Raw genomic sequence first — 13,422 nt, 5'->3', positions numbered from 1 at the left:
TCTACAAATGCTCTAGACATTGATTTTGCCAGTCTCTGGACCTTTTGAGTTACAAAGACTCTTTTACTGCATACCAAGAGAGCAGCTCTAATAAGTGTGACAAATGATTTTCATTTGCATTCGCAAAACTGAGAATGCAAGATAGAAATTTAAGTTAGGAATGTAGTGAATGCACATGCATAATAACAGCTGAATGTATTATGACTGAATGGTTGTCCACAGTTAAAAAGATTCAATTTCCCTTTGGTATGTTGAACTAAAGCTGAGAGAGTTCCAGGAGTGACTGTGAAGCAAATAATGTACTGGGGAGGATTTCAGAGATGGCAATGCTATTGACTGTTAAAGGAAGATGCTCTTTTGTTGGAGATGGTCACTCCCAGGTACTAGTTGTTAAGTAAAAGGATTGGATTTATCCTGATTTTTGTGGACAGAGTATTATGAACAATTCTCAACATTGTCAGGGAGATGCCCGTATCGTAGATTCTAGAAGATTCTGGCGAGTGGCACAACTAGTTCTGGAGTACAATTTTCAGTACTTTTTCAATATTGATCATAAAATTGAAGTGTCATTGATTGGGCCACATTTATTGCCCAGTTAAATTGTCTTTTAACTGAGTGGCTTGCGAGGCCATTTCAGAGGGCAGTTACAAGTTGACTACATTCCTATGGATCAGGAGTAGGCTAGACCAGGTGAGGATACCAGATCGGTTTTGTTAGGAACCATAACCTCTACAGCATCCAGTGTTATCACTGATTTTTGTGATGTCATGTGGAGTGAATTGAGTTAGCTGAAGACTAGAATCTGTGATGCTGAGAACTTCAGGATTAGACCAAAATGGATTTTGAGCACTAATGACTGAAAATAATTGCACGATCTTCGGCATAGTCTTTTGTATTAACCTGCAGGGCTTCCCTAGCATTGAAACTGACAATATTTGTGCAGCTTCTTCTGTTAGTTGTTCAATTGTTTATAACTATTATTAACACTAGGTGCCACGCTGGTAGAAGTGCTGTCTTTTGGATGATGCCTTCTCAGAAGGATGTAAAAGATAATGTGAAGTATTTTGAAGAGCAAAGGAATTCTCAGTGTCCTGACCAATATATATCCCTTAACTAACAACATAAAACAGATTGTCTGACGACCATCACTGTTCTGTTTGTAGAACTTGCTATCCACAAATCGATTCTTGTGTTCTCTAAATTATAATAGTGACTACAGAGGAACCTCGATTGTCCGAACAAGGCGGGTGGGCAGTGTTTTGTTCAGATAATTGATTATTCGGTTAATTGATTCAATGCCTCTCCTTTGGGGCTCGGAGTTTTCTGAAGATTACTTCTCCCTCGCTCTGCCTGCTGTGCTCCCTTTCTCTGTCTCAGAGTTTGTTTCTGAGCAGACACCCACTTGTGTGTAAGGGACCTGCAGCATTGCTGAAGCCTCCCGCCCCCCTGCCCATCAGTTCAATGGGACTGACACAGCGAGCACTTGCTAAGTCTGCTCCCAGTCCAACACCCCCCCCTCGCCTGCTCCCACCCCTGCCACCCGTCCGCCCGTATCCATGTCTGCCCCAAGCCCCCCGTCTGCCCGCCCCCTCCAACCCCAAACAAAACGGCTCCCCGTACGATCCCACCCCTGCATCCTGCTACCCCTTCATCAGAAGGGCTTTTGCCCGAAACGTCGATTTTACTGCTCCTCGGATGCTGCCTGAACTGCTGTATTCTTCCAGCACCACTAACCCAGAATTCAAAAATACAGACCAGGAGAGGCATGTTGTTCAATTTAATGTAGTCCTTCAGAAAACTAAATTTTTCTTTCAAATAGATATTAACATATTTTTCCAATACACTTAAAATGTCCATGGCTACCAGTAAGTAATATTAGTAAGCACTGTCTCATCCGCTATGAGTCAGCATCCTATCTATTTTACAGGAAGAGATCTTTTTCAAACAAAACAAATGTGGAAGAAACTCAGCAGGTCTGACAGCACCTGTGGAGAGAGAAAGCAGAGTTAACATCTGAGTCCAGTATGACTTTTATTCAGAACTTAAAGGGATGGAAAATATTTTCTTTATGTAGTTTTCACAGAGATGGAAGAGGGGTAAGGGGATTAGATGGTGTGGAGATCCAGTGAACAAGACAAAGAGGTTGTTACTGGTGGTAGAAGAGAAGTAAAGATATAAAGTGGGTGTGGACTGCGGAAGAGAATGGGTTGAGAGTAAAGTAAATAAGACACAAACAAGCCAAGCCCTGGGATGGGGAGAGAGTGTAAGAAAAGAGCAATCAGTCTCTGAAGTTCTGGAATTCAGTATTGAGACCCACAGCGTGTAAAGTACCTAAGTGGCAAATTAGGTGTGGTTCCTCATGTTGTGCTTTATTGGAACATTGCAGCAGGCCTAGGACAGAAGTGTTAGCATGACAGCAAGGTTGTTTATTGAAATAACAAGCAACTGGGAGGTCAGGGTCATTCCTTTGGACAGAATAGAGGTATTCTGCAAAGCAGTCACCCAATCGGTGTTTGGTCTTACCATTGTAACAGAGGCTGCATTGTCAACAGCAGATACAGTAGACTAGATTGAAAGAATACAAGCAAAATTCTGCCTCACCTTGGACACATTTGAGCCTTGGAGAGTGAGGAAGGAGGAGATGAATAGGTCTGAGAAAGAGAATAGACATATTTCTCCTCATTACAGGAGCTGGTGCACCAAAAGGTTTATGTATAGGCTGCTTGAGAGAAGGCAGCAAAATTTCAGTCAGGCTCTCCTCATCTCTGAGAGAAGGAGAAGGAGAAAGTGAGGCCTGCAGATGCTGGAGATCAGAGTCAAAACATGAGGCGCTGGAAAAGCACAGCAGGTCAGGCAGCATCTGAGGAGCAGGAGGGTTGACGTTTCAAGCATAAGCCCTTCATCAGGAATGTCGGGTGGTGGGGAAGGAGCTGAGAGATAAATAGGAGGATTGGGATGGGGCTGGGGGGAATGTAGCTGGGAAGGTGACAGGTGGATGCAGATGGTGATAGGTCAGACTGGAGGGTAGAGCAGATCGGTGGGAAGGAAAATGGACAAGTGGGATAGTTCAACAGGGCAGTGCCGAGTTGGAGGGTTGAATATGGGATGAAGTGAGGGGAGGGAAGATGAGGAAACTGGTGAAATCAACATTCATGCCTTGTGGCTGGGGAGGTCCCAAGGCGGAAGATGAGGCGTTCTTCCTCCAGGCGTAAGGTGACTAGGATTTGGCAGTGGAGGAGGCCCTGGACCTGCATGCCCTTGGAGGAGTGGGAGGGGGAGTTGAAGTGGTCGGCCACAGAGCGGTGGGGTTGTTTGGTGCATGTGTCCCAGAGATATTCTCTGAAACATTCCACATCCCAGAGTTGGTCTCTAACACGCAACTCTGAGAGATTCCTGTAACAGTAGATAAACAGGAGAACCCTTATGAGAATTCCACCCCCATATGTAATGTCTAGACAGCTCCTTATTTAACATGATGAATAGGGACAGTAGACCTAGGACAGCAATTCTTATTGATGTTTTCAGTGGAGTGCTAAGTTAAGTCAAATAGAAAGAAGATGTTTTTATACATAACCTTTCACCAGCTAAAGACATCCCAAGGGGTATCACAATCTATGAAGTACTTTTGAATTATACTCATTGTTGCAATATAGGAAGCAGGCAGTTTGCACTCAAGTTCCCACAAACAGCAGTGCACTGGTGACCAGATAGTTTGTTTTAGTAATGTTAATTGAGGCATAAATATTGTCCACAATATCAAAGAGAACTCCTGTGCTTTTCTATGGAATAGAGCAATGAAAGAGGGCAGACTCAGTTGACCATTTTACCCACAAAATGACATCACTGACAGTGCAGCACTCACTTAAAATTGCACTAATGTGTCACCTGGATTACGTGCTGAAGGCTCTGGAAGATGAGTCCTGTATGAAAGGTCTTGTGCCTCACTTCATTTGACCCTTCAATAAACAGAACAATGAGGAGTAATAACAAAGTATTATACATTTTAAATTAAGTGAAACTGAGTGAATCAGTTTTAAAGACTGCTATGTGTTGGATGTTGCAGGAGCCTGGTTCCTGACTGATTCTATTATTCCAACAGCACCAGAACAGAAACTGCTGCTCTGTGTGGACCTTATGTGTGTTCTTGAGGGCAGTTCATCAAATTGGGTTCTGGCTGTTTCTTGTGCAGACCACTAGGTGAGGAGGCAGTGATCTTCCTCTCAATGCTTGAGGCATCCACTGAGAGTCCAAAGATTGGCCACTTACCTATCCAGCATAGTGAAGGGTTTGCAGTTTTGCTGGTGTGAAGCAAGCATGGTAACAAGATGGAGGAGGAATAAAGTAGTGCCTCTGTTGACAATTTGTTAAGACCAATCATACATATTCAGAAGAAAAATGATCCCAATACAGGTGTAGCGATCTCTATAGAACATTTCCATTTGTATCCCTCACAAATGAGTTACAATCTTTCACTATTGCTCTTTTTGGTGTGTTGTTTTGTACATAGTTTCAGTATTTCCAGTCTGAGAAATAGAATTCAGATTTCAGGTTTGTTCGCCTTCCTTCATATTTACTTCAGTAACATGGATCTTCATTGTATTAATAAGATTCCTATATACAAACACACCAAATGTCTTCTGAAAATTCCTTGCATTAGGTGTTGCTCTATCTTTATCATCATTCCAATTTATAATACAGTCATAGAGCAGTACAGCGTGGAAACAGGCCTTTTGGTCCAATTCATCCATGCAAAACAGATATCCTAAGTTAATCTAGTCCCATTTGCCAGCATTTGGCCCATATCCCTCTAATTCCTTCCTATTCATAGACCCATCCAGGTTGCTTTTAAATGTTGTAATTGTACCAGCCTCCACCACTTCCTCCGGCAGCTCATTCCATATATGCACCAATCACTATGTGAAAAAGTTATCTCTTAGGTGTCTTTTAAATCTTTCCCCTCTCACCTTAAACCTATGCCCTCCAGTTTTGGACTCCACTATCCTAGGAAAAGACCTTGGCTATTTACTCCACCTGTTTCTCTCATGATTTTATAAACATCTATAAGGTCACCTCTCACCTCCAATGCTCTAAGGATTTGCCTTTCCAAAAAGCAACACCTCACGTTTATCTAAATTAAACTCCATCTGCTACTCGTTGGCCCGGTGGCCCATCTGATTAAGGTCCTGATGTACTCCGAGGTAACCTTCTTGATTGTTCGATACACCACTAATTTTGATGTCACCTGAAAACTTACTAACCATACCTCTTAAGTTCACAACCAAATCATTTATATAAATGATGAAAAACAGTGGACCCTGCACCAATTTTTGTGGCACATCGCTCGTCACAGGTCTCCAGCCTGAGAAGCAACCCTTCACCACCACCCTCTGACATCTACCTTCCAGCCAGTTCTGTATGCAGATTGCTAGTTCTTCCTGTACTCCGTGTGATCTAACCTTGCTAACTAGTCTACCATGAGAAACTTTGTTGAATTCCTTACTGAAGTCCATATCGATCACATCCACCACTTTGCCTTAATGAATCCTCTTTGTTACTTCTTCAAAATACTCAACTAAGTCAGTGATAAACAATTTCCCATGCACAAGCCATGTTGACTGTCCCTAATCAATCCTTGCCTTTCCAAATAAACGTAAATTGTGTCCCTCAGGATTCCCTCCAACAAATTGCAACAAGTTGCAACAGGGGCAACACAACACTTTTAAGATCGATGTTAGTTTATGTTACAGCCATCCTCACCTATCAAAATATCAGAATCCAAGCAGTGACCATTCACGTATACAATTTCTACGGCAAATATACATTCATGGATTCGCACTCATTCTGGCCATGAAGAGGGCAGCATTGAGGGAGTGGTCAGAGTCCAAATGCACTCCATCAGTAAATGCCCACCACTTAATGGAAACCTACATAATGGTAATTGAATACCTCTTGATGTCAGCTGGTTTGCATATACATTCATGAAGATCTAAGGTACCCATTACATGAATGTGACCTTGTGCACTTCCCTTGAGCTGGCCCCAGCAGCCTGCCCAATCCTGTCATTGCTTCCCTTGTGAATTGTACCTTCTTAAGACAGATTGCCTCTAATTTATGGCAGTAAATCTAGAAGCACAGGTGGTGTGTGCACATGAGTGCAGCATGACCATTGTAATATGTAAACACATCACTTTCACATGCCTGAATAGATTTTTTTAGGTTGGGGAATTGAATAAGGATGTGCACTAAAGTCAGTTCTAGAGGAAAAGTTAGGAAGCACTTCTTTCACAAGGTAATATAGAAACCATCTAGCATAATTGCTAAGGTCAGTTTGAAGGCTATTTTCTGTTTCTCTCCTTAATGAATTCTGGGGTTCAACTGCTGTTTTATAGTCTACTAGGTAGGTAAAGCTATCAAGGGGTATGGAATAGACGTGAGTAAATGGAATTGAGGTGTAGAGTACCCATGGTTTGAATGATTAGTGGAATAGACTTCAGTGGATGGATGACCTCTTCCTATTCTCCTGCTCCATAGGGTGTGGAGTAAAGGCAGCTAAATGAAGTTAAAGATCAGCAGATGTACCTAAAATGATAATAGAAAATGCTGGGAATAGACAGTAGGTCAAGAGTCAGCGGCCTCCATTTTGCAGCAGCAGTGGGAGCAGTGAGAGCAAGGATCAGGGGCTGCTGGGAAGGTAAATTTCCCATTTAAATACATACCTTGTGGAATCAGCAGCCTCCGCTTTGCAGCAGCAGCGGGAGTGATGAAGGCGAGGACCGGGGGCTGCTGGGAAGGTAAACGTCCCTCTAAAAGGATTTACCTCGAGAGTCAGTGGCCTCCATTTTCAGCAGCAGAGGGAGCAGTGAGAGCAAGGACCAAGGGACTACCGGGAAGGTAAATTAATCCTTTAAAAACCTACCTTGTGTATAGGCGGAGCGCACACTGAGCAGGAACGGACACGGGACAGCTGGGTAAATGAGGTAATATATTTGGGTGGTTACTTTACCTGAAACACGACTGAGGCAGTGTCTCCCACCCACCCTCCTCCTCTAACTGAAAAAAAAGGTTCTGTGCACCAGATTGGTAAGGTTACCATTTTTTTTCTCAATAGTCTCTTTGGGAATTCAGAACAGTGGGAATGGAAGTTAGGGCAGTTGAATGCACCTCCTCTAGAACGTGGGAGGTAAGGGTCACCACTAATGTCCCCAGTGACTTCGTCTGCTGGAAGTGCACCCAATTCCAGCTCTTCAGAAGCTGTGTTAGGGAACTGGAGCTGGAGCTGGATGAACTTCAGATCATTCGAGAGACTGAGGGGGTAATTGAGAAGAGTTACAGGGAAGTAGATACTCCTAAGGTACAGGAAAAAGGTAGATGAGTTACAGTCAGGGGATGGTAAGGGAACAGGCAGACAGTGCAGGAACCCCTGTGGCCGTTCCCCTCCATAACAAGTGTACCGTTTTGGATACTGTTGGAGGGACAACTTACCAAGGGTGAGCAATGGGGCACAGGTCTCTGGCACAGGGTCTGTCCCTGTTGCTCAGAAGGGAAGGGGGGAGATGAGTAGAGTATTAGTCATTGGGGCCTCCATAGTTAAGGGGACAGATAGGAGATTCTGTGGGAACGAGAGAGACTTGCAGTTGTTGTGTTGCCTCCTAGGTGCCAGAGTCCATTATGTCTCGGATCGTGTTATCGGGATCCTTAAGGGAGAGGAGGAGCAGCCCCAAGGAGGGTTTCCTGACACAGTATGTAGATTGGCCAACAAGAGGCGAGGCCGCATTGGATTTGACACTGGATAATGAACCAAGCCAGGTGTTAGATTTGGAGTTAGGTGAGCACTTTGGTGATAGTGACCACAATTCAGTTACGTTTACTTTAGCAATGGAAAGGGATTGGTATATAGGGCAAGAATTATAGCTGGGGGAATTGCAATTTTGATGCAATTAGGCAAGATTTAGGATGCATAGGATGAGGAAGGAAACTGCAGGAGATGGGCACAATTGAAATGTGGTGCTTGTTCAAGGAACAGCTACTGCATGTCCTTGGTATGAATGTACCTGTCAGGCAGGGAGAAATGGTCGAGCAAGGGAACCGTGGTTTACTAAAGAAGTTGAATCTCTTGTCAAGAGGAAGAAGGAGGCTTATGTAAAGATGAGACATGAAGGCTCAGTTAGGCTGCTTGAGAGTTACAAGTCAGCTAGGAAGGACCGAAAGAGAAGCTAAGAAGAGCCAGGAGGGGACATGAGAAGTCTTCAGCAGATAGGATCAAGGAAAACTCTATAGCATTCTATAGATATGTCAGGAATGATGAGAGTAAAATTAGAGCCAGTCAAGGACAGTAGTGGGAAGTTGTTCATAGATTCCAAGGAGATAGGAGAGGTGCTAAATTAAAACTTTTCATCAGTATTCACAGTGGAAAAAGAAAATGTTGTCGAGGAGAGTACTGAGATACAGATTATTAGACTAGACAGAATTGAGGTTCATAAGGAGGAGATGGTAGCAATTCTGGAAAGTGTGAAAATAGATAAGTCCCCTGGGCCGGATGTGATTTATCCTAGGATTCTGTGGGAAGCAAGGGAGGAAATTGCAGAGCCTTTGGCTTTGATCTTTATGTGGTCATTATCGACAGAAATAATGCCAGAAGACTGGAGGATAGCAAATGTTGTCCCCAAATTCAAGAAAGGGTATAGAGGGACAACCCTGGTAATTATAGACCAGTGAGCCTTACTTTGCTCGTGGGTAAAGTGTTGGAAAGGATTATAAGAGATAGGATTTATAATCAACTAGAAATAAATAATTTGATTAGATATAGTCAACATGGTTTTATGAAGGTTGGGCGTGCTTCACAAACCTTATTGAGTTCTTTTAAGAAAGTGACCAAACAGATGGATACGGGTAAAGTGGTTGATGTGGTGTATATGGATTTCAGTAAAGCATTTCAGTGAAGGTTCCCCATAGGAGGCTATTGCAGAAAATGCAAAGGCATGGAATTGAGGGTGATTTAGTGATTTGGATCAGAAATTGGTTCATTGTAAGAAGACAGAGGTTGGTGGTTGATGAGAAATATTCACCCTGGAGTTCAATTACTAGTGGTGTACCACAAGGATCTGTTTTGGAGCACGGTTGTTTGTCATTTTTATAAATCACCTGGATGAGGGCGCAGAAGGATGGGTTAGTAAATTTGTGGATGACACTAAGGTCAGTGCAGTTGTGGACAGTGCTGAAGAAAGTTGCAGGTTACAGAGGGATAGAGATAAGTTGCAGAGCTGGGCCGAGAGGTGGCAAATGAAGTTTAATGCAGAAACGTGAGGTGATTCACTTTGGGAGGAGTAACAGGAATGCAGAGTTAATAGTAAGATTCTTGGTAGTGTAGATGAGCAGAGAGATCTCAATGTCCATGTGCATAGATTCCTAAAGGTTGCCACCCAGGTTGATCGGGTTGTTAAGAAGGCATATAGTGTGTTAGCTTTTATTGGTAGAGAGATTGAGTTTTGGAGCCATGAGGTCATGTTGCAGCTGTCGAAAACTCTGGTGCAGTCGCACTTGGAGAATTGTGTATAGTTCTGGTCACTGCATTATAGGAAGAATGTGGAAGCATTGGAAAGAGCATAGAGGACATTTACCTGGATGTTCCCTGGTATGGAGGGAAGGTCTTATGAGGAAAGGCTGAGGGACTTGAGGCTGTTTTCGTTAGAGAGAAGTTTAAGAGGTGACTTAATAGAGATATACAAGATGATCAGAGGATTTGATAGGGTGGACAGTGAGAGCCTTTTTCCTCAGATGGTGATGGCTAGCATGCAGGGACATAGCTTTAAATTGAGGAGTGACAGATATAAGACTGTGTCAGAAGTAGGTTCTTTATTCAAAAAGTAGTAAGGGCATGGAACGCCCTGTCTGCAACAGTAGTACATTCGCCAACCTTAAGGGCACTTAAATGGTCATTAGATAAACGTATGGGTGATAATGGAATAGTGTGGGTTAGATGAGCTTCAGATTGGATTCACAGATTGGCGCAACATCGAGAGCCGAAGGACTCTGTACTGCACTGTAATGTTCTATGTTCTAGCATATGTGGAGAGAGAGAAGCAGATTTAACATGTCAGATTGATGACCTTTTGCTTCAACGTGAAGCATGAACCATATTTCTTTCTACACAGGTTCTGCCCTTTTTATTTCAAATTTGCAACATCCACAGTATTTCACTTTCGTCTGATTATACTTCCTCAGATCGTCTTTGGTCTTTGTTCGCCCCCGTATTACTGAGTAGTCTATTTAGCGCAGTGGCCACTGTCAGAGTCTGCCTTATTAAATTTCACTTGATAGGCGATAGTTTCCTAAAACAAAGTGGAGACGGTGGAAAAATGAAGTCAGCCAGCAAAAAAAGGTATTCAGAAACCAAGTACCAAATTCCTTTTTAGACAGTAAGCCCCCACATGGCTGGCTTCCACTTATTGTCATAGAATGTTAAAGTACAGGAAGCAGCTATTCTGCCCATCATACCTGTGCGGTTCTTTGAAAGAGCTGTCTATTTAGTCCCATTTGCATGTTACAGGAGTAGTGAGATGATGCTGAGACTGTGGAACAGTGTGGATAATCACCAGAGATAATTGTTCAGCTCTTAGCAAAAGAAACACTTAGCATGACCGTCCATGAATGAATTTTTTAAAAATGCTTTTGTCTCCTCCTATCCTGTTACCATCTCAGCAACCTAGGCTTTACTTTGTGTTTCACTCAGAACAATGTTACATGTCTGTTTAAGGCCATACATTAGGAAGGTTATGTCATCTTGAGGTCAGTCAGACAATAACTAATACTCACCAGATATTCAATTGGTGAGAAAGAAAGTTAAAGGTTCCCTGAACTTATTCTTCCAGTATGATTTCAAAGGACAGTTTGAAGGTTATTTTCTGTTCATTACCAGGTTTCTCTGCACTTCAAGTGCCCTTACTTTTGAAGCTAGTAGCTCAGATAGACTGTTGTTTTATAGAGAGACTGTTGGGGTGGCGCAATGGCCCACTGTTAGCACTGCTGCCGCACAGCGCCAGGGACCCAGGTTTGATTCCAACCTCGGGCAACTGTCTGAGTGGAGTTTGCACATTCTCCACGTGTCTATGTGGGTTTCCTCCGGGTGGTCCGGTTTCCTCCCACAATCCAAAAGGTCTGCATGTTCGATGAATTGGCCATAGTGTAGGCTATTATTCAGGGGTAAATACAGGGTAGGGGAATGGGTCTGGGTGGGTTACTCTTCAGAGGGTCGATGTGGACTTGTTGGGCCGAAGGGCCTGTTTCCGCACTTGTAGGGATTCTAATTCTATACTGTTATCCTGACCCTCTCACTGTTTGAAAAGACTTTCTGTGCCGCAAGCAGTACTTCACACTTCTGCTCATTTGTTTCAGGCTCAATCAAAATCCAGCTCAAGCACAGCAAAACTGCACAGCCGACAAAGAGGAGCACCAGAAAGAAGAAGATGATGGCAAAAACAACAATGTGATAAAGACAACGCACACGCAGCCATGTTAGGTTTCGCTCTGGGAACATTGCACCTCTGGGACCTTCAAAACTAGATAGGAAATGCATCTTCATAGTACATGTCAGTCCTAATCATTAAAGGGGCATTGTCATAGCTGCTACCAGTGCTTGAACGTACCACATAGCATTGTACTGAGCAACACAGGCTAGAAGATCTCAGGTTTAATCCTGACTTTTGCTGAGCAAATTCATCTCCGCCAGGACAGCAGGTGAGAGGGGTGCCACAATTGACCTCAGAACGTCTGGGCAAGGCAAGTGGGGACATGGGGATGTGCCGAGGTGGGTGGAGATGGAGTTGAGAAGCAACCCAACCTGCCAACCACGCAAAACCACAAGGAATGGCTCTCAGGCAAGTGAGCAGGTGGACCCCCAGTACTCGGCGCATATGTTTCCAGAGGAAGTAGACTCCTTAATGAGGCATAAGGGAGAATACTGGCATGTTTCTGTGGAAGTGTTTTTCTTTTGGAGAGAGAGAGAGAGAAAACCAGATGGCAAAAGATAAATACTGCAGATGCTGGAAATCTGAAAAATACACTATAAACAGCAGGAGAGAATAACTCTGTGGGGAGAGGAAAGAATACATATTTCAGATCGATGACCTTATCAGAACAACAGCGATTGACTTGAAACATAAACTTCGTTCATCTCTCCACAGATGCTGCCAGATCTGCTGAGTACTTCCAGCATTTATACATTTTCTCTGATTTGTTATAAAAAGTGTACCATTTACATATCAATGGTCACCATGCCGACTAGAGACCAGAAGGTTGTTCAAACAAGACAATGCGCCTTTAACCATGCACATTAACTAGATACTAACTATATCACGCAAATGAAATGAAGCCATGTTGGCTCAGCACCAGATCAAAATGTTTTTCACAGATTTGGAATAATTATTAGTTAAAAAATGTCTTTGAATTTGTTGCAGACCTAAAGCGGCTCAATTGCTGAGAAGGACCTGACCCTACCCAACTGCCCCATGCCTTAACCTCCCAAGATGTTATTGCCACTGATGGCTACAACTTGGGGTTCAGCAGCAATCACATGAGATCTCACCATTAGTAGCTGTGAATATGTGTCTCTGGGAAATGCAGTAGAACAGTTTGTTTTCTATACTCCAGGTTTACACTTGAATCTTTCTCTGGATATTACAGTTATTAAGTATGAAAAATGCAGTTTTAAAACATAAAGACTAACACGTTATGAAGCTTTTCAAAACTTATGTAGCACTTTTTAACCAAAATAAATCATCTAGTGAGGGCTCAATATTTGTTGTTATTGGAAAACAATGCTTGGTGTTGCACCTCACCTCTCAGTGATGATGGTAAATGAATACCATCTCCATTCAGAGAGAAATCTTTAACCTCTACAGCCTCCTGGTTTCCATATACTGACAAAACACAACAGAACCCACTGCTTCGCCTTTCACCTCTATCTAATGCTCTACAGCTCAACCAGAACATTAACACCTTCCAGGCTGCATTATTGGTGGAAGGTCAAGGGCTCCTTCCTGCATTGTACAGCAGAGGTGTACAATGCAGCAGAGGTGTACATTAGTCCCACAGAGCAGCAAATGTGAGCTAGAACAGACACTGAGGATGGATTAGGGATGAGAATTGAGTGGGAATGGAATAGGATGAGGAGAGGGGTAAGAGCTGTGAGGGAACAAAATGGCATTTTGATTAGGAGGGGAGAAAAGAGGCAGCATTAGCTGAGTGAATGAGGAATGAGTCACTAATAAACAAAAATGAGGTCAAACACCAACAGGAGCAAGGGTAATTAACAGGGATGAGGCCAAATATCAATGGGAATGAGGGTAATTAACAGGGATGAGGCCAAATATCAATGGGAATGAGGGTAATTAACAGGGAGGACGAGACCAAACACCAATGGGAATG

The 13,422-nt window shown here is 43.2% G+C and overlaps 1 protein-coding gene across 1 annotated transcript in view; it reads left to right on the top strand.

The window, feature by feature from the left end:
• Positions 1 to 12,786, top strand: part of stk32a (serine/threonine kinase 32A) — a 289,304-nt gene extending 276,518 nt beyond the window's left edge. The window contains exon 12 of the mRNA XM_043703955.2: positions 11,392 to 12,786. Coding sequence (XP_043559890.2) covers positions 11,392 to 11,515 — 124 coding nt within the window. The 3' untranslated portion in view covers positions 11,516 to 12,786. The remainder of the gene's footprint in view (positions 1 to 11,391) is intronic.
• Positions 12,787 to 13,422: the final 636 nt, after the last annotated feature.

The sequence above is a fragment of the Chiloscyllium plagiosum genome, unplaced genomic scaffold (genome assembly GCF_037043375.1).
Source record: "Chiloscyllium plagiosum isolate Xiang-an unplaced genomic scaffold, Cpla_swu_hap1 HiC_scaffold_16, whole genome shotgun sequence".
Lineage (NCBI taxonomy): Eukaryota > Metazoa > Chordata > Chondrichthyes > Orectolobiformes > Hemiscylliidae > Chiloscyllium > Chiloscyllium plagiosum.
The sequence above is the reverse complement of the archived record's forward strand: the minus strand, read 5'-3'. Positions and strand labels throughout refer to the sequence as shown.